General features: G+C 46.8%; 1 protein-coding gene across 2 annotated transcripts in view; it reads right to left on the reverse strand.

Annotated features, from left to right (window-relative positions):
* The window catches only part of ARNT2 (aryl hydrocarbon receptor nuclear translocator 2), a 677,642-nt gene that overhangs the window by 287,355 nt on the left and 365,140 nt on the right, over positions 1 to 25,147 (reverse strand). For both annotated transcript variants that reach the window (XM_078682932.1, XM_078682933.1), the window contains 2 exons: positions 9,890 to 9,966; positions 987 to 1,121 (listed from right to left, as the gene is read on the reverse strand). In XM_078682932.1, coding sequence (XP_078539058.1) covers positions 987 to 1,121; positions 9,890 to 9,966 — 212 coding nt within the window. The remainder of the gene's footprint in view (positions 1 to 986; positions 1,122 to 9,889; positions 9,967 to 25,147) is intronic.

The raw sequence follows: 25,147 nt of genomic DNA on the forward strand, positions 1-25,147 counted from the left end.
CCCACTGAACTAATAGTAGTTCAGTGGGAAACTGATCGGACTATAGTGCTTTGTAAGGTCGGCATACAACTTTTTTCTAAACAGGTTGGGGACTGAAGAATGATTTTGGATTCCTTGAACGCAGCTGCTGTAGTCACATAAAGAAAGTTGGGGGGAGGACACTGCTTATCAGCCCCATTTTCCTGCTACAAGATAAAATATTCTGTTGTGTCATGTGCTGCGCTACAAGGTGAAAACAGCCACTAGAATAAACAGCTATTTTTCATCACTTAGCAGGGACTGTGCACATGCTATACAGAGCAGGTGTAGTTCAAGAAGTGAATGTTGCACCTGCATCAGAGACGGCCACAGGATCTGTCGCAGGCCGGTCAAATATGTAAAATTATACCCATGTTCAAAATAGACCTAAGTTCATTTCTCCTCCTAGAACAGATGTTGTGAGGGCAGCGACCCAAACCAAAGGGTAACTGGGTAGAACATTAGCGAATAAAGAAACATGGAGTTCAGGGTACTCTGTAAAGTATTACTGGAGGTCCATAAATGTTACAGAATTAAATTAGAGAACGTACAGAGCAAAGAAATACATTGCAGAAAGTGAATGACTATGACTTGACACTAAGAATGCAGGTTCATAATATAATGTTAGGGTTCTCTAAAATCTTATTGACTTATACCACAGCATGTAATGCAATATATAAAATACCTTGTAGTCTGTAGCTGGGGCTTAAAAAAACCTGCAGCGTGAACCTCATACTCTTAGTACTTGGCAATCTGAGCGCACCTAAGGGCGATAAGTTCGCTTTACTAAAAGTCAAAAACGTTTTTATCTCTTCTATGATTTAACCAAGGTCATTGTCAGTTGAGTAGCTCAGCACTTCGCAACAATAGATGTTTCAGAACTCATGGGTAATGCCCTACTTCTGGAAACGTATGCTTTGATATATACCAGCTCTGCATTTGAGACCTTGATGAGGGCAATCACTTACCTGAGGCTGGTAGCCAATCACAGTGATACAGCGTGGATCCACAAAAGTAATGATCCCATCTGAGTTATGTCGAGAGAGGAATTCAGTAGGGACAGAGACAGAGTTGATATCCATTGAGCCAGGTGAGCTTGTAACCTATGGAGAAAGGAGGAACAGAAGAAAACAGTGTTAGAGATGTGTGACAAATGGAGATTTCTTTATAGAAATGTGGGAGACATGAAGGACCCGCCATATAGAAAGAAACAAGTTATCACCTACATCAGTGGTTCCCAAACTTTTGACTCCTGAGGACACCCATTGAGTCACCACTGGAAGCCGGGGACCCCCAAGCAATTTGTATGAGTTAAAATTCAAATATTAAAACAGTAATTCGAAAAAAATACACACGTGTGCACACAAAACAAATACTCAAAGTACTTAGGGGCAGACTTACAATAAGTGACGCATCCATGCATATCAGCAGGAATGCGCCACTTATTGTGCGCCATGCCTCCGCCACCGTTGATGCGCCGCATTTACAATGCTGCGCCTCATGGGGCAAAAAAGCACAGATGCATGACGCATCTGTGCCGTAAAGGTGGCGCATTGCTGGAGTTGCGTCGCAAGCGCGACACAGCTCCAGCAATGCTCTGGGGGGCCGAATCTTGTTAATGCTGCATCAATCCTTACGCCTACTTCAAGCAGGAGCAGGGTTTTGACGCAGCATGGGCCCCAAAGTGACTGAGTGAAATCTTGTAGATTTCACTCAGCCACTTTTAGGAGGCCTTCCTGCGCCGGAACGCCTCTTTCTGGCGTAGGGCTTTACAACGTGGTGCATCTCTCAGATGCGTCACGTTGTAAATACCCTGCACCATGGAGCATCTTTTGCGTCGCGGCTGCATCACGAAAGTGACACAACGGTGGCGTAAAAGAGGAGCAAGGGGCTTGTAAATCTGCCCCTAAGGATTTCGGGGCCAGATGTACAACCATTTCATTTAGCGCCTCGCAATTGGCGACACATTGCGAGTGGCAATTTGCGAGTCGCTAAATGAAATGTACAACAGTGTGTTTTACACTGTTTCGGATTCCCAATGGGGTCGCAAATTGCGAGGTTCATTAATATTAAATGAGCCTCTCGCAATTTGCGAGCCTATTGGGAATGCCAGCCCTCCTAGGTATGGTGCCTGCTGGGCTCTGCAGGCCACCATGTCTGGGACTGCTTTTAAATAAAGCAGTTTAAAAAAAAAAAAGCCCTGGGGACCCCCTCCCATTTGCAAATGCATTACCATCTACTTGAAGTAAGTGGTAATTGAGAGTGTTTTGCGACCGCAAAAGATTTGTTCATGGTTTTAAGACTCGCTATTTGGAAGGGAATGCCCCTTCCAAATAGCAAGTTGCAAAACCTATTTAGCGAGTCGCAAACAAATTGCGACTCGCGAAATAGGCAATGTACATGGCCCAATACGTTTTTGCATGTGCAAGCGGGTTCACGAACCCGTTCACGCATATAAAAGCGGATAGTACATCTGGCCCTTAGTATTTTATATTGAAGTAATAGCCCCTCTGTTACATGTATTTCATTTGTTTTATAGCATCTCTCATACCATTGTAGGATGTCAGAGCACTTTACATCACACACATATAGAGACATTGAATCCTACATGTAAAACAGTGTGTATATAAAATGTTTAAAGAGTGCTTGGTCAGGAAAAGCACAAACTCAGGATTCAGAACATAACACAGTGGCTAGCACTGACTTTAACCTTAAAAATGTATTTCCACCCATATAAATCTTTTTAGCAGCATCAGGATAATGAATAACTGGGAAAAAACAAAAGTTACTAACTGGTACCATGCAGTTTGCAAGCAGCTCTTTGATGACAGTTTATAGGTCCCTCTGCTAGATTCCGATTGTCACTTATGAAGTGCACAGTAACAAAAGAATCTCTGTGACAAAAGCAGTAACCAGGAACCTATGCACATAAAATGCTGCTTTTTAAAATGCATGTTACACATTCTTTGCAGTAGGCACATTAACCCTCTATGCTACATTAGTTAAGTCAAAGCAGCCACTAAACAAAACTCGCCTCACGCTCCAGCAGGTACATTAATCACTGGCTTTATCTTGACACTTTTATTGCTGCTGGAAAGCTGCTAATTATACAAGAAACTTTTCTGTGCTTTTAAAGCTGTTGCCTGCGGACCCCCTGGGAATGTGTCACGGACCCCTGGGGGTCCGCGGACCACAGTTTGGGAAACACTGACCTACATTATGGAGAGGTATAAAAGAATACCTTGAATTACAGGGAGGGGAAAAGGGAGGAGAAACTGCATAATAAGGATATAGGTTACAAATTAGTGAGGCACCACTACTTCACTGCAAAGCGATGAGAGAAGGAACCAGGGGAGAGAGACCCACACAGAGAGTAAGAGAGATATGGAGAAAATGAGAGAGATAAAATGAGACACATAGGAAGTGCACATGTGTCTGTGTCTGCTCGTCTTCAGTCTGTAGTCGGAGGAAACACCTACGGACAAATTCATCATCCATAAATTCCTCCGTAATACATATGGGTTTCTTTATTTTTGTAAAAAGCTCAATTCTCTCACCTGCCTTGTCTCAGCCAGCAAGAAACTGACAATCCTGTATGTAATTTTTGTGTACATTGCTAAGTGTGACTGTTGGAAATGGGCTCTCTAGTTGGCAGTGGTGTGCACCTTGTCCAAGTAGGGACGCTCACTCTAGTCATGGTAAGGGGATTACACATTAAGATAACCCCTGCTCACCACCGTGGTAGCTTGGCACGTGCAGTCAGAGGCCATGTGTGAAGTATTTGCACATGCACACGCACACACGCGCGCACATGCACACACACACACACAATAAAACACCACAAAAGTACTCCACACCAGTTTAGAAAAATAGCCAATATTTATCAGAGTAAAACATGAACAAAATGACAAAAAACCAACATACACAAATCAAGATATCACTTTTACAAAGATCACTTAAAAGTATAGCTTTTAGAAATCAATAGCTCCAACTGCGGCTCTCTCCACGTCGTGACAAGTTCTAATCCAACAGTTTGTTGCCAACCGCGAGGAAGCGCGGGCAGGCTGCAGAGTGACACGGGCCCAGTTACAGTACCTTGGAAAACAAAGATGTTGCACGGCGTCAGGGAGGTGAAGTGTTGCTGGGCTGGTGAGGCATTGGTTCCTTACTGCTAAGCAGGGGAGGTGATGCAGCATCGGAGGCAATGCGTCTGTCAATGAGTCCCAGAGGTCATACAGGTTGGTTTTCTGCTCCCCAATGTCGCGGTTGAAGAGCTGGCATCAACAGGCATCAGGGCTGCGGTGTAAGTCAGCGCAGTGCATTGTGCTCATTACGAGCGGTGATCTCGGCTCCGCTGAGTCGGAGTCTATAAATTGCTGGCAACACCAGAGCTGCGGTGTAAGTCGGGCGGTGTGTCGCGATCACAGTATCCAACTTGTCTACGCTGGTCTGTAAATCTCCCTCAGACCCTTTAACCTACTCAGTTTTGTGATGGTGTGTTGTGATCTTCACAGCTTCGGCTCAGCTTCGGAGCAGGCAGCAACATCGCTGAAGGCGTTGGGGTTGCTTTTTTTGGGTTATAGCACCAACCACAGGATTCCAAGAGCCCAGTAACTGGATTTGGCACCACTTGGCAATCAAGACTCCAAGCAGAGACGTCCAGGTGCAGTTAGCAAGATGCAGGTGAAGTCTTTGATGGCCCTGAAACTTCTTAACAGAGGGCACGCACACACAAGCCCTAGCGGAACCTTGGAAGCAGAATGTAAAAAGCAAAGTCCATTCCTTTCACTCCCAGTGTTACGTTCCATAAAGGTACCCTAATATTGGTCTGGGTAATATACCACTTAATCTACATTACCTCCCCTACACTACACTGTAACGAGTCTTTTAGGATTGAACCTTTACCTAGTTCTAGTCCTGGGCACAGAAGGAGGGTTTTCCCCGAACAATGGCATTCTATGACTTCATCATTAGACTGACACAGTATGAATGAATATTCATTAGGGTTTTTGGAAACCAGGCAGGAGCTACATCCACAGGCATAATATTTACGTACAAGGTTCATCCCATACGTCATCCTCAAAACCCAACAATGGCTAATACAAGAAACAAGGTATAAATACAGCACCTAGTGCTAGTATTACTTAGAGGGAACCGAGACTTCCAGGCCGACAGACTGACCAGAGACGCTGAGGCTCCTGCAAGCAGACGCTCCATCTGACAGTGATCTAAGCATACCTTGCGGGTTGTCTAACTCAGGACGGGGTCCCACACTCTCTTGCTTCAGGTAACCGGGTTAGACTAAACCTACAGGGATTCTTGGCTTCACACCTACTCACATCTAGATAGGCATCGTAGGAGTATGCACGCAAATGGTAGAAATGTACTATCCTTTTATATACACTTTGCTGCTGATCATATATATCTGCTACTGTCTATTGGTTGTTACAGCACATATATTACACACAAGAAGAACAACTGTGCAATAAATACTTATTGTAACACGCCCAACTGTTTCTTCTGTGTACCTCTCTGAGACTGAATAAGTAAGCACGAGAAACTGACCGAAAGGTAGTACATTGTTTCCACAATCCTGAGGGATCAGGTTGTCATGTTCTAAGGTTACCAGAAACTATTCTCTCCCCCATAAGAGGAGATTCTAGTGGCACTGTGAGCTAGCTAATGCAAACAGGCTAACATTCTCAGTGGGGGTGCTCAGAGTCAGTCTGCCACCAGACCCAAAGTTTATGTTATCCGAACGCGCAGATTCTGTATAGGAATATATATAGGAACTACACGACACCAAGACAGAAGCAGCATGCTAACACAGCCAAGCACCCAGCAAAGTGGCAGTATCTCCTGACAGCAATCCAGCTTTTCCTCCTGGCAGAATGTCCTCAACCCAGAAATGTTCGGAGTATATGGTGTCAGAAGTCCAGTACTTATACCCATTTCAGCCTTTGAAGTAGGCAAACTTCAAAGAATAGACTTTGTAGTGCACAAGATCATGCCTTTCTCTGCCCTGGCTCCAGACACACCACAGGGGAGTGGAGACAGCTATGTGTGCGGACAGGCAGAGGCCTATTCAGGTGTCAGTGTCAACTCCTCCCACCACTATAGCTCAGGAAGACTCATCAGCCTGGTGATGGGCCATCAGGATATGCAGGGAACACCTCAGCTCCCTTTGTGTGCTTGTCTAAAGTGAATGCACAAACAGCTTATTTCTCACTCGACTCTCAGATATTGGCATCGTTGGCCCCGCCTGGGATTGGCTGAAATCTTTTTTGGACGAACGCCCCCAGCAGGTCTGGATGCCACCTTTTTCATCGGCTGCCAGGAAAATATCGACGGGAGTCCCACAGGGTTCTACTTTGAGCCCTTTGCTTTTTAATATCTACCGGACTCCGCTGATTTTTCTGGCAGAGGAGCTGGGAGCAAAAATAATAGCTTATGCTGACGATACCCAGCTCCTATTTACCTGGAAAGACTCCGACCTCTCGACCGAAACTGCCCAGAAATGTCTTGCGTCTGTGTTTCAGTGGCTTGCACTTGCCCAACTGTAGTGCAATGAGGACAAGTCGGAAGTCGGAGGTCCTTCTGTATGGTCAGTTCCCGCCTGCCTTTAGAGAATCTCTTTGCCCACCTGACTTCCCTCAACCCAACTCTGTGGGCGTCCCAGCCAAGAACTTGGGGGTATGGTTTGGAGAAGACCTTCGGTTTTCGGTGCAAATCAAGAAACTCACCGGAGTGTGCTTCGGCACTCTTAAATCACTAAGAATATTCTTCCTTCTGCTTCCCAGGCCAGCTAAGGAAATGGTCGCCCGAGCTCTTATTCTTTCTTGCATTGATTATGCCAATACCCTGTACATTGGCATTATGGGCTATCTGGTAAAAAAAATTGCAGACCATACAGAATGCCACGGCTAGACTTCTGTTCAACATCTCCAGAAGATCAAGTGTAAGACAGCATCTTTGAGATCTACACTGGCTTCCTGTGGCCCACAGAGTGCAATTCAAAGCCCTCACTCTGGCCCACAGAGCCCTGCATGGTCTTGGACCAACGTACCTTATGAAGCGCTTTGCTTTCTATGCTCATAGCAGGTCTATGCGCTCAGCCACCCAACGCCGGATGGTGATTCCCAGATTCCGCAGGATGCGGCTCGGAGGTCAGTGCCTCTCCGTGAAAACAGCTACAGCATGGAACTTTCTTCCCTTGGAATTACACTATATTCAGGACTCTAGGCTGTTTAAAAAACAAATAAAACTTTCCTCTTTAACCAGCTGGTTTAAACTCCTTGCTCTGTCCGGTTACGGTAACTTTGAGCGCCAGGATACTCACAAGTAATTGTGCGCGATATAAAACTACTATAACATAATATAACATACCATAACATTGTTCAACATTCTATCCATCAATTGTTCTTTTTGCAACGTTCTCAAAGTGGTATCTTCAGACATGCAATTAAAAAAAAACAACTTCACCAAAAGATGTATTTTTAAATTGCGAATCCAAAGACCCCAAACTCCAATTTTCTATCAGCTCCCAATTGGAAGATACACTTGTAAGATGTTACAAGGCAGCCCTAATGCTAACCTATGGGAGAGATTGGCCTTGTTGTAGTGAAAAACGAAATTTGCTGTATTTCACTACCAGAACATGTAAAACACAACGGTACATGTTGTGCCTTTCACATACACTGCACCCTGCCTGAGGGGCTACCTAGGGCCTAACATATGAGTGCCTTACATGTAGTAAAAGGGAAGGTTTAGGCCTGGCAAGTGGGTGTGCTAGTCAGGTGCTAGCCAGGTCGACATGACAGTTTAAAACTACACACACAGACACTGCAGTGGCAGGTCTGAGACATGTTTGCAGGGCTACTTGGGTGGGTGGCGCAATCAGTGCTACAGGCCCACTAGTAGCATTTGATTTACAGGCCCTGGGTACTTGGGACTTACTAGTAAATCAAATATGCCATCCATGGAGAAACCAATTACCATTAGATTATAGACAGGAAGAAATTGCACTTTAGCACGGTCAGTAGTAGCACAGTGCCCAGAGTCCAAAACAAGCAAAAACAAAATGCAGCACACAGTCAAAAACAGGAGGTCAGAGGCAATAAGACAAGGGAAACCACACCAAAAGATGCCAGGTCTGATACAAGTCTCAGGCCACTGGCTGAAAATGTAACTAAGCCTGTCATGATTTACAACACATGGATGGCATGCATGCTTAAGGGAAGACATAGATACTACTTAGAGAAGGGGTAGAGTGCCAAACCATAGACCCATTCCTAGTAAAAAAAAAAGGAATTCATGGGGGTGGCGGGGTGGGGGTAATACCTGGCACCTACTCAAGAGCTCTGGTCTGGCAAGAATAGCAACATCATGTTGTTCACTCTAATTAGTTTCACTGATAAAGAAGAAAATAAAATCAAGGACAAATGAGGAGGAACAAGATGAGTCATTTTTGTTTAGTAATTTTGGGTTTGTGATTAAATCTTACAAGCCTAGTCTGTTGGGGATAATTGGACAGTGCCTCTTATTTGGTACAGTGCAGCAGCTAGGTCTGTCAGCTTGTAGAACAGAGCTGGCACTTAATACAAATAGTCCCACTGCTACTCCAAGGATGCATCCTGACTAAGTGTGAATCAAGGTATTTTAGCTTTGTGCTTCTGTCCAGCAAACTGGTGGTGAGCTTACCACTGAGGATCAGGGGCACACAACACAGACGATCAAGACACACATTATATGGTGTGGGTCTATAGATGAGGTCTACTGCTAGTTGCTGTTCATCTGTGCAAGCAAAGAGATAAAGCAAGAGCGTGGGAGTGAAGGTATGGTAGTGGGTGTGCCTGTTTAGAGTAAACTACTTAGGACTAACTGCATATATTACCCAATGTCTCTACCCACGCAACCCTCACTGCAGCAACAACTCTCTAAAGAACACTTTATCAAGATGAAGCATCAGCCACCTCCACTCTCAGAGCCCAGGTCCCCATCCAATTGTTCACGGATAGTATCTTCACCTTTGACCCTGTACACCACTCTACTGCCTTACTCCAGGTCTGCTCTATACAAACACTGCATTTACATACAATATCCACTTATGGCTGTCCACACACCACACATTCTTTGGGGCTCTTCACCTCCCCATCTCACTCAGTGTCATGATCACACCATCAATGCTTTCTATTAGCTCCACATCTATCAGTGGTAAGGATCCAAAGTCCTCTAAGTATACAGGTCGATGAAATTGTCACAATCTCTTGCCAGCAAATTTGAACCCTATCTGCTAGGAAAATACAATTTTTTTTCTATCTAAAATCAAACTGACTACATACCAAGTTAGGTATCAATGTTGTGGTGGGCGACGTCTAAGCGATCAAGCGTCTAAGGTATTCAAACACTCTTCCATAGAGCTTTGACTTAAAACTGGAAATTCCAAAAAGGGATGAGTACCTACCTATTCTGATCCACGTGTAAACTATGCTATGATAATGAGGCTGACCACTGAATTTTTAGATTTACCCTACCCCCTCCAGTGTTAAGCTATTCTTTTGCATGCCAGAGAAACACTCACAAGAATCATTCAGGTTGTATCAGCACAATAGAGACTAAATAAATAATGTCAGAACTAAGGTTGGACTAAGCTTTACAGGTGGTTGGAAGCTGTTAATGTCATGAAAGATATTTGTGAGGGTCAACTGAAAAGGACGGCAGGACTGCGTGCCGATGTCTGTCTGGGTGAAAGAACCCCAAAACTGGACACAGACCTGAATGTGTGGAAGAAAGCAGGAATCTGTATTTGTATAGAGGGTGAAAGAGCCACCCAAGACTGGGACATACGTGGGACAAAAAAATTAAATCTCACCTGAAGCCTTCCAATTGCGACAAGGCAGTACTTGCTTCCTTGGCCCACTTCTGAGTCTTCTTCAGGGATCGTCATTCCTGAAAAGAACACATTTTTACAAACCTTGACAAATTACTTTTTACTTACATTTTATAATATAAGGACCTTAAAGTACGGATGATGGTATCTCAGAATATATTCCATGTACAAATATTGCAGCCCTAAAAATACAGGACAGGTAAGAGAACAACAGAATCACGTCCAACCCATGCGTCCAGGTAAAATGCATTTTCCTCTTACATGCCTTCTATTAAGACCTGTTAGCTCTCAGAAAGGACCTAGGGTCTGAACAACTACTTTAGCCTCCTCTGATCCTTTCGGTACTTTTTACCTCCTGCTCCCGCCCTTTCTTTAATCAAAACACTTAATTGATTTCTGAATCTCACTCATACAAGTGGATTACAGCTTCACGCTCCTGGGTCGATGCCACGGGTGTCTGGATTGCTTAGGGTTGCTCCTTCATTGCTACTGGTGGTCCCCATAGACCCTTTTCTAAAGTGTCAGTGGTTCCTTCTTGGATTGAGAATTTTTCACTAGCTCGGACTACAGGACCTCGACAGAGTATACAATGGATTTCCTTGATTTGCATTTACATTGCTTCTGGCGAAGCAATAGACCATATGGTGCGTCTTAGCATATCCTTGAGTGGTGCCATCTGCTTTGGGTGGACCCAAAAGATTCACACAATGTGGCACTTCTTTACTTTCTCGTGTTGAAAGAAATCACGGAATAGGAGGGGATCGCAAATCTCAAATGCTGTTCAATCAGACAGATCCATAAAATGCTGCACAATCTAGCCCTAATAACCTCACATACCTCAATAAAATTTTGCATGTAAACCAGCAGTGTCAAGCTCAACATAAAACATTCACTCCACATCGGGACCTGATAGATTTCAGCCACCTTTTCCCACATAGCTCACACTACAAGCATTTTTCTCTGCATCCAAATAATAAAAGTCCGCCAATAATGTCCCCAAAGAGTGAATGTTGCAATGCTATACTAGTGGCTATTGAGCACAACACAAGTGCTAAATAAAATGTTTATAGGACCCAGCATGTGAAAAACCTTTTACACTTTAGAATGAGAGCTAGAGTTAGAAAAGATTGCTATAAAGATGCAAAAAAAGATAACATGGAAGCCAAAAATGCAGAATGTATATCCATTCATCCCAGGAAGTAAAGCACGTAACTGTCAGATGGCCTACAAAATTCAAAAGCCTTTTTTGTTTAACCCTGGTCTTTGTGAGCGAGTGTACGAAGGTAGTAATAACTTTGTTCGAGAAACATGTTTTTATTTATCTGTTATCATATAAATTAATTGTTTTACATACTTTAACAGACCATTTGAATCTTTATCTAAAAAATCATAAGCATTGCCCTTGCCGCAGTTTTCAATTAATTTATTAATATCTTCAGAACATATTTTTTTAAATCTTATTCTGTATGATTCTCCATAATGAACATTGAAATGTTGTTATCATAGAAAATATTTCCTTCTACTAAAAGCCTAATAATCAGAAATAATCAATGTCCAAAACATCATACATTCAACTGAAACAAGGACAGGTCAAAACACAATTGCAACTGAGCGATCTCTCGGGCAAATCTGTTTTTGGATTTGGTAGCTAGGGAAACAATGCAGGACTAGTAGTTTTTAATTTTTATTACCTCTGTGTTCCTTGATCCCGTCTACTTTTTTCTCTTCCTACCACATCTCCCACAGACAATGCAATTATTCATTCAGTCAATCAACGAGTCACTCCTTCTGGCATGAAAAAGCCATGGTTCTCGCTCTTAAAAGCATTTATGCCATACTTCCCTGCTACCCCCATTCACTCACTTGCTCTTCACCAGCATTGCAATAACCAGGAACACCGTTTCTCCTTTCAAATGCTCTGAACACACATACAATTTTCAATAATTGGCTACCATTGGATACCCAACAGCAACTTCCACTTAACATTACTCTCTACATAACCCTTTTTACCAAAATGGCACGGAGTTGTAAACTCAACAATAGTATATTAACTTACTTCTGAAAACTATTCAGATGAGGGTAGATTAAAGGTATAACACACTCATTCGCAAAAATCGCATCACCACTAATACCCGACTAGCAGTGCGGTCTACAAAACAACATGCAGAAATTGAGTACTCGATATCCAACCATCTCAAAGGAAAAGGCAAAACACTCATTCATATAACTTTCCAAAGATCAAATTCCCACTTGCTTTTAAGTTTGTCAACTCGAATAATTACAATACTAGACATTTAACTATTTGCTATTAAACATACACAACTAATCCACCATAAACAAACAATTCATGGAAATCCAAGAACAGTGCAAACAAGAGCACTTAGATTAAGAAAAGACTATAATATCAGAAGACACCATACCAATTCTAATAACATTGCTTATCATCATCTGCTAGGACCGATGAATATTAGTTAGAATTACTGGTCAACAAATAACTGCAACAAGTGCTCGGAAGTATATGCAAAGAGGGTTTATCACATTCAGTAAGAAGAGAGCTTCAAGTTCAAGTTGCACCTGACGTGTCCCTTCTCCTGTAGGAATCAGAATGTTCTCAATACTTGCTCAGTTTATACACCTACACCTAAGAAGAGCAAAGGTGAATCACAGAGCTTTTAATTTTACCTGACCCTAGTGTGAGTGATTCTCTGTGCTCTCTTTCACTCTGTAATCAACAGGTTTGAGGGTACATGAGGTCAATATCTGCAGCTTCTAACACCTTATGATTGCACCTAGAACTAAAATTCTCCAGCGAGGTTGTCCTATGATTAGCTTGTACGCTCTTGGCTTAAGATCAAAGCGTGTAAGATCTCTTTCTGAGAGGTGGAGATCCTATGCATATGCAATCAACACCTAAAATAAGTTAGCTGTAGAGATCCCTCTAAGAATCACGTACAAGCTTCTGAAAGCCTTTCACTATTCTCAGGTCAATAAAACGAGCTAGTCAGTTGTAAAATAATGATATCTATTACAGAGAGAGCTGTGAAAGTGACATCTTCAGTAGGAATCTTTATGAAAACAATAATAATTAAATATTGAGAAAGAGCTGAAGCCAGAAATGACCCAAGCACACTTGCTCAGTTTTGGGGTGTTGTCTCAGGGCAGTGCAATGAAAGCAGCCTTTAACTGACTCACTATGATGAACAAGCATGACTATGCCACTGACAAAATATTGCCAGTACTTACTTATGATCGTGAGTGTGCTTATAACTGATTGGCAGAGACTTGGGCCAAAGACCTCCTTGATCTTTTAATGAATAAAGGTACTTTTCATTTCCATTTTGTTCTCTCTTTCAAGGCAACAGCTTCCTTGTCTCTCTCTTCCGCTTCTTATGTTTACTAGCTATCATTCGTTTTCTGTCTGCAGGATGTATAAAAGCCCATAAGATGCCCTTTGCTGCACGAGAAGGTTTAAGTTCTACATAGGATGGTAGATATGTAAAATGTTGCTGCCTGTAGAGCTGCATATTTTTGTCAATGTAATTAGATTACACTCCGTTTGCATTATGAGTCAATAACAATCATGATTAAAAAAACGATGTCAATCGCACTCGAGGAGCTCTGGTTTGACCCTGATAAATGATGATACTTGGCTTTCTTTGTGGGCCAGAAAGATTCACAGGCAGGACGTCACTCATCAAACATTCTAAGAGATGGAAAATTATAATGTAATCAAAGAAATGGCCAGGACTTCTGCATTTACAGGTGGCTAAGAAACCTGCCAAATGTGCTGTGAGTGAGTAACAGAGGAACATGGCCTACAGGGAATTTAGACTGAAACTCAAGACACTCCAACAAAGTTGACAAAGCATGCAGTATCACTGTTTAACAGTATAAAAGGAACAGCAACATAAACAAGAATAAAAGTTCCTGGACACCAAAATGGGCTGCCCTTCTCTTAAATCTGTTAAATGCAAAAGGATTTATCAAGGATTTTCTATTGCTATCTGACCTCGACTATTGGATGCTAATTGCTGAGACCTCACCAAGAGTATCATCTCGCTCCCAGCACTCTCCTCCCACGAACTCGCACAATGGAAGCCTGCTGGTTTATACTGTATGGGGAATCTATTTGAAGATGAACTCCTGCTGGACTTTTTAATCGTGAATACCAGGAGCGGCTCCCTGTGCGTGAGTTCATTACAAATGGGACGATACGGCTGGCAATACACCATACCTGGAAAACACTTTGTTGTGAACTCTCTACTCACACTGGACTGCACACCGTCCATTCCCTTGGACATGGAAAGAGGCTGATAACCCGGCTATATTGGGGTATCCGGACCCATACAGGAGTACCTTTACTGACCCTTAGATGTAGCTGGGAAGATGAGCTTCAAACTGAGTTTAATGACAAAGACTGGCAGGCAATGCTCCAATACCCCTCTCAAAGACCTCACAATGCACGCTTTAAGTTTATCCAAACTTGCATTCTCCATAAAGTGTACATTACCCCTTTAAACCTAAAAGCACTGTTTCCAACGGTCTCACTGAACGGTCCCAGATGCCAGGTGACGCCAGCGCACCGGAGTTATGTGCTCTGGTGCGGTGAGAAACTAAGACCCTTCTGTACTGGGTTGCTTCCATACTCACTCAGCTTTTGAGGGAGACCACTTCGACACTCCCCTGAGACATCCAACTGGGCAACTACCCCAGACCCAAAACGGCCAAACTTACCACCCGGTTCCTTGACCTCGCCCTCCTTCTCGGGCTTGTAATCCTGAACACCCCCATTTGTCGTCTTGGCATAATGATCTCCACTACTGGGGGCGTGGCCAAGCAACATGGCCGACAGGACATGAGCTCCGCCAGCTCCGTCCCGAAGACCCGATAATCCTGAAAATAACTCCTGCCTGGGCTGTCACATTGCTTGGGAATCGTGCTGAAAGTCATCCTAACTCGATTGGGACCTCCCGAGCTGAAGGAGCGGTCCCGGATCCCTCCGTGAGCGGAGACAACGGCACTGTCGGAGGTCGAGGCGGCACGCTGATTTACGCAACGCCGCGGTCTGGCCCTGGGTCGCGGGGCCGAGCTGCGAGCGACCCGCCCAATACTGCGGATTCCGGCCCGGGCGAGTCCTTGGCGGACCCCGGCGCTCTACACACTGCTACTGGTGAGCGATTGGAGGCGGGGATCGGATGTGGGAGCCCCCAGTAATCTGCGGCGACCGTAGTGGGAGGATCGCGGCGCCTTCCTTGTTGAGCTGTGCTCCTACGGCGGAGCTTCGCCCCGGGAGCTGATACTGCCGGGGATCGCCTGGCTAGTCTCCGGAGCCTCGAGGAACCAGCGGGCCACGGGGGGGACGGGGGGGGAGCGTGAGTGCTGTTGCCCTGACCCCTGATAGAGGCATACATCCAGGGAAGCGGATCCTGAACTATTGGGCGTCCGGCCTGGCCTGATTCCTTCGCTGTGCCCTGCAGGCGCTGCGGACTTGCTACCCCCCACCCCCGAACTGCAGACTGCATTACGTCCCTCTGCTGGGGGTTACTGGTGCTTCGATGCCCTGGGGGTGACACGGGGTGCGGCGCCTCCGGTGCTGCGACCACGCTAGTACCCCTCCCCCGCTCGCCCGCCATTTTGACTATATATTCAGGCAATTCCTTGGTGGTGCTGTGGGTACACGTGGCGGGGGAGACCTCTGTCACAACTGGAGCTGCGGCTGTGTGCTCTTCCGGGGGGGTGCTCCTGGGGCCCCGAGAGCCGGACTACTGCCAACTGGAGGTGTGGGGATGGCCGTGGAGTGATTTGGTGAGCGTGCCGACCGTCCCCCTCCTAGTTGCCACGGCAAGTACCGGACTCTGACCACCACTGCGCTCCCGGCATTGAGGGAGAGACGAGAGCACGTTGCCTCCATTCTGTCCTTGTTGCTGGATCGCCTGGCCTGCCTCGAGCACTGCCTACACTGCGCTTGCCGCGAGCCCTGGTGTGGCCTCATTGTCCCTACTATCCCTGACCTGGACCCGCTCACATATTCCCTCTCTGGCCGGTGGGGCCTGGGGTGAACCCTTTGGTACGCGCTGGATAGGCACAGCACCTACCTCACATTATGACGACCCGTAAGGATCGGTCCTCGAAAGCCTCCCAACCCAACACCATTGTACAATATACTACGCCACGTCTGCAATCACAGAGGATCACACGTCAGACGGGGCCCGAAGACGGGAGTGAAGGTCCTGCGGAACCGTCTAGAGCCGAAATCTTGAAGGCTATTCAGGGACCCCACTCTGCCCTGGAGCGACAGATAGAGACTGTCTCTATAGATGTAAACCTACTCCGGACCGACCTCCGCAAGATGGCAGACAAGGTTTCGGACGCAGAGGGCAATATCACACAATTGCAAGGTGAGGTCTCATCTTTGCAAAAATCGGTTGCGCAGCTTACATCTACTACCCGCGCATTGGAGAGACGTGCCGAGGATGCGGAAGGAAGGGCCCGTCGAAGCAACATACGGGTCCTGGGAGTACCGGAGCGATTGGAGGCGGGAAACGCTGAACGCTTTCTGGAAACCTGGATTCGCACTCACCTGTGCCCGACTGGTTTGTCCGACGTCTTCATCGTGGAGCGAGCACATAGAGCCCTTGTGCCCCCTCCGCGCCCGGGCGAGCCTCCTAGGGCCCTCATCGCAAAGATCCTAAACTATAAGGACCGTGACTGCATCTTGCGAGCTGCAAGGGAAACGGAGGCCCTCACAATTGAGAACAGCCGCGTGTCAATATACCCGGACTATACCCAACAGGTGCAGGAACAGAGAAAATCCTACCTGGGAGTTAAACAAAAGCTCCGCGAAATGAAACTCCAGTACATGCTTTTATACCCAGCCAAACTTAAGTTGCTCTCCCAGGGCCGTGCACACTTCTTCGAGACGCCTGCGGAAGTCTGGGAGTGGCTTGAGATTAGAGGAGATGATCTGCCCCCAGGTGAGCGTGGTGGCCCTCGTGAAACTCGGGGAAACAGACCACAGAGGAGGCGCCGAGGTCGGGGGAAGACACCGGTCTGGATCCCGTGGTCCTCCTGAGACTCGGGTTACGGTGGGGGGCGGATGGCGCTATGCATATGGAAACATCACCGCTGGGGGCGGGACCGGGGTCCCCTGGGGCCCCTGGTGAGATTTTGGTCCCAGACACCTTGCAGGAGACACCGCTTGATACCGACTCTACGGCCCCAGTGGTCCCGGAGACTGCCCTCTCTGAACCAAGGTTGGAATAAATTAATGACTTCTGTTGTATATTGCTGTGTATGCTGTCATCCTCCGTGTTGGGGGACCTCAAATTGACGCTTTGGTAGTCCATCACTGCCTTTCAATGACACTGAGGATGTTGGATAACTAGCCACAATAGAAAACTCACGCCTCTATGGCCTAAGGAGCGAGACGGGAGTGGGGGTCGACTTCCTTCCTGAGTAACATGTTGCCCGTACTGCTTATCGATATAAGAAGACATGCCCGGGAACTGTCTTGAGACCACTGGGTCTTTAAGGGAGCTGGGGGGGAGGGTGCGTTGTATGGGGTGGCTGTGTACGTCCTGGCACTGGCAAGGGAAGGGCGGGGTGGCGTTTTTCATTGTTGCTATCCTTTTGCTCGTGGGTGGGGGTGGGGGGGAAACCTGTTTTTGCAAGAGTTCTGTGTTCTGGGGTTCTTGGGGGGTGGACTGGGGTTCATGATGAGGTGGTTACTGGCATCATATGCATGTGGAATCCTAATTATGTGTGGCTCTCTGACAGGGCTACCCCGTCCGGTCTGACTGGAGTGGGGGCCGAGAGGCGACAGGTCATGTTGTACATATGTTGTGGCCCGAACGGGCGTAATCATCGACCATGGGTTTTAAATTCTTAACTTGGAATGTGCGTGGCTTGGGTACTTGCACCAAGAGACACAGAGTCCTCTCTTTCCTTAAACGACATGGGGTCTCGGTAGCCTGTTTACAGGAGACCCATTTAGACGAAGACGGCGCACAGCGGCTATCCAAGAAGTGGAGGGGTCAGGTCTTCCATTCCTCCTTCTCCACGTATGCCAGGGGGGTCCTCGTTTGGGTTGCCCCAGGGATTCCTTGCGCTGTCCAATATATTGAAGCGGACGTTGACGGCAGGTATCTATTAGTGCGGCTTCGATTAGATGATAAGGACTTCTTACTCCTCAACACCTATGCACCAAACACCGATGATCCGACCTTTTTTCCCCAAATCCAGGATCTTATAGCCCCGGATTTGGATGCGCCCCTCCTTTGGTTTGGGGATTTTAACTGCGTGTTGCATCCTGAGTTGGACAGTCACCCACCCAGATCGGGCACTAAGCCCCGTATGACGGCGCGTCTTCGGGAAGTGATGCACAACCTTGGGGCACTGGACGTATGGCGAACTTGTCATCCTCTCCAGAAGCTCTACAAGTGTTACACTCCGACACATGGTACCCATAGTAGACTGGACCGCATTCTTGCAGCTAATCTCACCCAGTCTCTCACCTTGACGGTTACACATCAGGCTCGGTACTTATCGGACCATGCCCCAGTGACCTGCATGGCGCAGTGGGCGGATCGGGCTGCCGTCCCCGTACCTGGCGAATGCCTACTGACATTCTCCAGGATCAGGTGGGCAAGGACCATGTGGCGACGTCACTATCGGACTACCTAGAGCTGAACTGGGGGAGTGATGGACTGCCCTACTCTACTAAATGGGAAGCCTTGAAGGCGGCGGTGCGTGGAGCATGTATGGGCCTCACATACGGGGTCCGGAAACAATTGTTGTCTGAACTGCACGATGCAGAGGTTGTGCTTCAACGTGCCCAGTCCCGTTCGGATCCAGACACATTGGACCAACGGACGGAGGAGGAAGCTCAGGTTTCGATACATGAAGTCCTCACCCGCCTTGACAAATTTACGTTGGGCCAATATAGGCAACGTCTCCACCGCGAAGGTGATAAATCTGGCCGCTTATTGGCCTGGATCCTTCGCCGTGAGTTTGCACCTGAAAGGATAGTTGCTCTACAAAACTCGAGTGGTGTTATGGTCCACTCGGAGTCTGATATCCTTGAGGTCCTCCGGTCCCACCTGCAGACCATGTATGAGGCTGACCCATTGGTTACGGAGGACTCTAATCGCTCGTACCTGGAGGATCTGGAGCTCCAAACCCTGCCGGAAGCAGTGGTAAAGGAATTTGATACTAAGCTCACACTGGGTGAGATCACCATGGCGATTGCCGCCCTCCCTCGTGCCAAGACCCCTGGCGGGGACGGATTCCCGGCAGAATGTTATCACTCATTCAGGAACGTTTTGGCCCCTCTCCTGTTGCAAGTTTATGAGGAAGCCCTGAATAAGGGCACCCTTCCGCCCACCATGAATCAAGGGGAAGTCTACATGATTTTGAAACCGGGCGGTGATAGTAGTGATCCCGCGGCGTTCCGCCCTATCACCTTGATCAATACAGATGCGAAAATCCTTACTAAGCTGTTGGCCAATCGACTCGCCTCGCACATGACTCGTCTGATCCACTCGGATCAGTGCGGATTTATTCCGGGTCGCAACACGGCGATGAATCTGCGCCGCCTGAATCATGTCCTACATGAAGTATGAGGAAGAGAAGGTCCGCATGTATTGGTGTCCATTGATTTGGCTAAAGCATTTGATACCGTACATTGGGGGTATTTATTGCAAGTGCTCCAGAAAATGGGATTCGGACCTAGATTTCGTAACTGGGTTCGAGTGCTCTATGGGGCGCCCCGAGCCAGGGTCAGGCTGGGATCGGCCCGTTCGGAGGAATGGCCATTGGAGAGAGGCACCCGACAGGGTTGCCCTCTCTCCCCTCTCCTATTCGCTCTCGCGATTGAGCCCCTCGCCGTCACCGCCCGCGCTGAGCTACAACAATGGGGGATAGCGGTGGGTGACACTATTAATGTGGTCTCACTCTATGCTGATGACGCACTATTCTATCTGACCTCCCCCTCTGAGGCCCTCCCTGCCTTGATGCGGACCCTTGACCGCTTTAGTGCAGCCTCTGGGTTGCGTATTAATCTTAATAAGTCCCTGATCTTCCCGTTGACGGGTTGTACTCCGGACCCGAGTGTAGATATGCCGCATTTGGGTCTGCGTTGTGAGCGGGAAACATTCCGATATCTTGGCATTCAGGTGGCCACATCTGACTAGGCCCTCCTGACTTACAACGTCGACAGAGTCCTCCAGGCTCTCCACAAATCTGTTACCTTTTGGAACACGCTTCCTCTCTCTCTCATGGGAAGATTGGCGATCGCCAAAATGGTGATGCTCCCCAGGATTTCGTATGTATTACAGAATACCTTGTGTCCATTGCCCCCCCCCCGAGTGTTTCATACACTTGACACACTCCTTACATCCCTGCTTTGGGCGGGCGGGCGTAGTGGAGTAGCTTTGCGCACGGTGACGCGGTGTTGGGAGGAGGGAGGCCTGGAAGCACAGAGATTTGATTTGTATTACTACGCAGCGCAGCTTCTCCCAGCCGCTAAGTGGTTCGCTGATGAGGACAACTGGGAAATGGCACTGCTGACAGGTATGGCGAACGAAAAGGCTCTGAGGGAGGCCTTGATGCAGGGTCGAGGCGCCGATGAAACTCTACCGTACGTGGTGCGCCACACAGCGGGAATTTGGCAGCGATTTGTCGAAAAGGTACTGAGAAGGGCTCCGTTTCATAGGGAGCTCCCAGAGTGGATCTTGGCCCCGGTGCTCCGGGTTGGAGGAGAACATGTCCTACCGAGAGTGGCGTTGTGGCGGGTGCGAGACTTTAGAAGACCTCTACCCAGACGACACCTTCGTGTCCTTTGAACGTGCTATGGAGTCCTTTGATCTCAGTGGGGGACAATACCTTCACTACAGAAGCCTCCGGGACATAGCCAGAACAACGTGGCCCCAATACCCGGAAGCGCCCCCACTCACCTATACTCTTGACATTATTTTATCCTGTGGGAGAGGGAAACGGCTGATTTCCCTGCTCTACTCGGCCATGCGTCGAGACTCGACCCCCCCGATCGCACCGGCTTGGGCGGCCTGGGAGGCAGACTTGGGGGTGGAGCTGGAACCTGAACAACGGAAAAGAATCGGGCTTTTGACCCGGAAGGTCTCCTGCAATGCACGTTTTAAACTTATACATTTCAACTTTGTCCATCGTACCTATATGACCCCTGTCTCTTTGAATCGCATATCGGCAGATAGACTACACAACTGTCCTAGGTGTGGAGCGCAGAAAGCATGTTTTCTCCATCTGGCGTGGGAATGCCCTCTGGTTCATGGCTTCTGGGAGAAGGTGGTGGCCCACATTGCTCGAGCCGCAAAAATCAGTATTCTCCTAGACCCGCTCCATTGTCTCCTGGCGCTGGTGCCCAAACCTAGAAAGAAGAAGCTGTCTTATAAATTCTTGCAATTGTTGCTAGTTTTGGCAAGGAGGCGAGTAGTTATCACCTGGATGGGTCAAAGGGCGCCCGAGATTTCCCTGTGGCTGAGGGATGCTAGAGAATGGGCCCTGGCTGAGGAGACGCAAATGCAGCGCACTCGCAGGGATGGGAAGCTACAGGATGATCTGCTTGCTTGGAGGATGTTGTGCATGGAGGGGTTGGCGGACGATGATTTGGATGCCACCAGCGCTGAATTATTCACCCCGGCTGAATCGGAGTCTGAGTGTACTGGGGAGGGAGCCGAACTGGGGGGTTTGGATCCGGTGTGAAGTCCCTACGCAACCACGCAAATATTCCTTTACACGCATTATTGTGAATTGCTGTGATTCCCACAGGTCCTAACTGTATTATAATGACTGTGCCTTAGATGGGCCTCGCATAACTGACCTACCTCGTTAAATTCTGCGCTAATGATGCCATACTTGGGGATTTTAGTTCTTGTTAAACGTTAAATAGTATAAATGCACAAAAATGGAAAATTGGCGAATACAACGATAATTTCATATCCTTTAGGCGCAACTACACCTCTCCTTTCTACATGCTCTGATCCTACGCCGCCCAGCCTCCGGGATGTGGGCCAAATATGGCTGTGTATTGTCATGGAACGTGCATGTTATCAACTTTTGCAAATAAGTGGTCTGTATGACCATGTAACCTGTGCCTTTTTATAATTTCGCAATAAAAATATTTAAAAAAAAAAAAATGATCTTCACTACTGGGCTCAGATGGAGGGCACTTCCATATGTAGAGAGGAAAGACAGGGGCTCCACCAGGTCCAGATTATTGACCCACGGGAACCCATGCTACACCTACACAAACTGATGATTTTTAATGACGATCTCCTAAACTGCTAAGGGATGCTCAGTGAGGTACTTGTGCTTTCCCCCTTCCTTCTGCACAACCCTCACCTGGATCTAGTTTCTTACTCTCCTCCCCCCCCCCCACTGTTAGATCACTATAACGCCGTACACTATTGCTCTAAAGCTCTTTCCCCTGAACTGTAGCAATCAGTCATCTTCACTACACCGTGCTTCTCTTCCTATATTGTTATTCTACACTAACCGGGGTTCCTCCTTTTGCAGAGCAGTTACTGTTTGTTGTTTTACTGTTGTTGTTACAACTACCATGCCATCATTTCTTGGGCAATGATGATCTACCCATATGTTCGTACTTTATTGTGAAATGAATTACTACCATGATTGCTCCCTATTTTCTAAAAATCTATAAAAATGGCTTTTGGAAAAAAAATCAAGCATCCGAGAACATATGCAAAGTTTGTTTGGAGCACGGCATATGCTTATTGTGGGAATGGCTCGGTGGCTGTTGTCAAGAACGAAGAGCAAGCCGAAGAGTGCCAGGACAAACATAATTACTCCTTAACTATCGTCCTTACTCGCCTTCCTACTGAACTATGTGGGAATCTGATCCCAATGAGGTAGGGTGGAAAAGAACCTATAGTATATGCCAGAACATTCGTTAGACAAATATGTTGTAGGGAACTTCCTAGCAGACACATGCATTGAGTGAGTATTGCTTACAAATGAATAGACAAGTGGCAGTAATCTCTGCCATTACTACATTGTTGTTGCCCCAGCTTTGGTGTAATAAGCATGTGGTCTCATATTATGCTGTACACCTCTTATGTTACGAGTTTCTAAAAAGGCTCAATACAATTGAACAAGCAGTAGAGGCCTTTGCTGCTTTGTTGCCTTTAGTGAGAGCACCATTGGTGATGAACAGATGATATGAAATCGATAACTGCATATGGATTATTTCAAGAGAGAGCTTGAATCTGTCCAATTTGTCTCGTCAAGCAAATAGCTACTACGAATCTTGTTTTTCATGTGAAGTGATCAATGTGACAAGGTTAAATAGAGTTGAATCTGTCCTGCATTAAAGAAGCAACAACTGAATTAAGATTGCAATGTTCGACAAAGTCTCTGATAGGAGCATAGAAAAAGAAATAAGCAGGTCATCAAAGCACCTCTTAACTGCCTTATTTGGGAGTAAAAATGTGTCTCAGTCCTATTAAAATAGACAGTTATAAATAAAAAGTATTTTTTACAGATATTTTCTAAAACTACTGCATCTGTTGAATGTATCATAACTCTAGGGATGGCTGTAAAGAGTAAACTTAAATCAATCCCTCCTGCTCAGCCACAAGATATAGAACCTGGGAACATTAGGTGCACTTCTGTCTAAGAGAGCACACTCTCATCCAAAAATCACATCTGCCTGGTACCAACTCCACACTTTTTGGGATTCGGAAAATCTGAGGAGCTGGCAGAAAAGCATTTATTGATTATATGACCCGTCTACATGGAAATCCTTTCCTAATTAGATATGGGAGTCAAACTGTGAGAAAATGCATTACTGGTTGACTGGGATGTGAGCTCGGGTCAAGCAGCAACCACAATCCTTGATAGGGTAAGGTACAAGCAAACCCCAAATTAACAAGTGCTCAACCTGAGGTAACTTAGCACAGAGCAATCAGGCTTCACTTAAACGGAATGTGTTTGGACCACGTCATATGGTTAAAGTAGAGTATTTGAGCAACAATTCAAACAGTAAAACTGTGTAAACATCACACAAAAAGATACCACTCTAAGTTCGAAAAATAAGAGTACAATTTCATAAATAAGGACCAAAATGACAAAAATCCAATCAGTAAAACCGGAGATAATCTTCACAAAATATAGTGAAAATAGCACCAAAAAGCACAAAGTGCCAACTCTGGATATCTGGTCACACTGGACCAAGTCAAAGGCACACTTTAAGGCCAACAGCAATGAAGCGCAGGTTGTATACAGTCACCAGGTTGGGCCCACTGACGTTTACCTTCTCAAGTTCATGCCAAGAGTTCTGCTTGTGTTGCAGAGAACTGTGAGGAGCAGGGAGGCTGTCGGTGTAGTGCGTTGATCCACCCAGCTTTGCGGGCCAGCGTTGCTGGAGCTTCCCCGTGGCCTTTTCCATGAGTAGTCAATGCAGCAGGGCGAAGATTCGGGCTGACGGAGCTTCATGCAGATTTGCAGCGTGAGCAACAAGGTCTCGGTACGAATGGGCCTATTTGTGGTTGGAAAGGCCCGAAAGCTCACACCAAGGGTCCAGAATCTAACAGGCACCTATTGAGGGCCCCTAAAACTCACATCAGGAGGCCAGCAGATTAGCCAGTGGAGTCCCTCTGGGGTCCTGGGTCCAAGCTGAAGTTGCAGGTCCAGTTCTCCTTCCACATGCAAGAGGGCAGCAGGTCAACACAGCAGGGCAGCAGTTCCTTCGGAGCAGCAGTCCAGCAGAGTGGCAGTCCTTGTAGCAGCAGAGCAGTCCTTCTTCCTGGCCGCGTAGCTACAGGTCCAGAAGTGTATTGAAGAGTTGGTGTCTGAGGTCAAACTTTTATACCATGGTGCCCTGTCTCTGGAAGGTGGGAAAAACTTCCAGACAGTGGCTTTGAATGCATGGAATGTCCTGCCTCCGCTGCCCAGGTTCCAAGCTGGCTGAAGTGACAATGCAGGGTCGTTGGCACCTCTATGGGAAGGCAGAGCACAGGCTATTCAGGTGTAAGAGGGGGCTGTGCTTAGCTCCCCCACCCCCATATTGCCAGTAGATGGCCCATCAGGCACACCTAATCCTTCTATTTTGTGGCTTGCTGGGAGGAATTGCAAAATCCAACTGCAGTTACACCCAGTCTTGTGACCCAGGCCAGGTTATAGGCACAAAAGGAATAAAGGCAGAAAAATGCCAACTTTCTAAAAGTGGCATTTGTGTAATTGTGATTA

This window comes from Lissotriton helveticus, chromosome 3_1 (genome assembly GCF_964261635.1).
Source record: "Lissotriton helveticus chromosome 3_1, aLisHel1.1, whole genome shotgun sequence".
Lineage (NCBI taxonomy): Eukaryota > Metazoa > Chordata > Amphibia > Caudata > Salamandridae > Lissotriton > Lissotriton helveticus.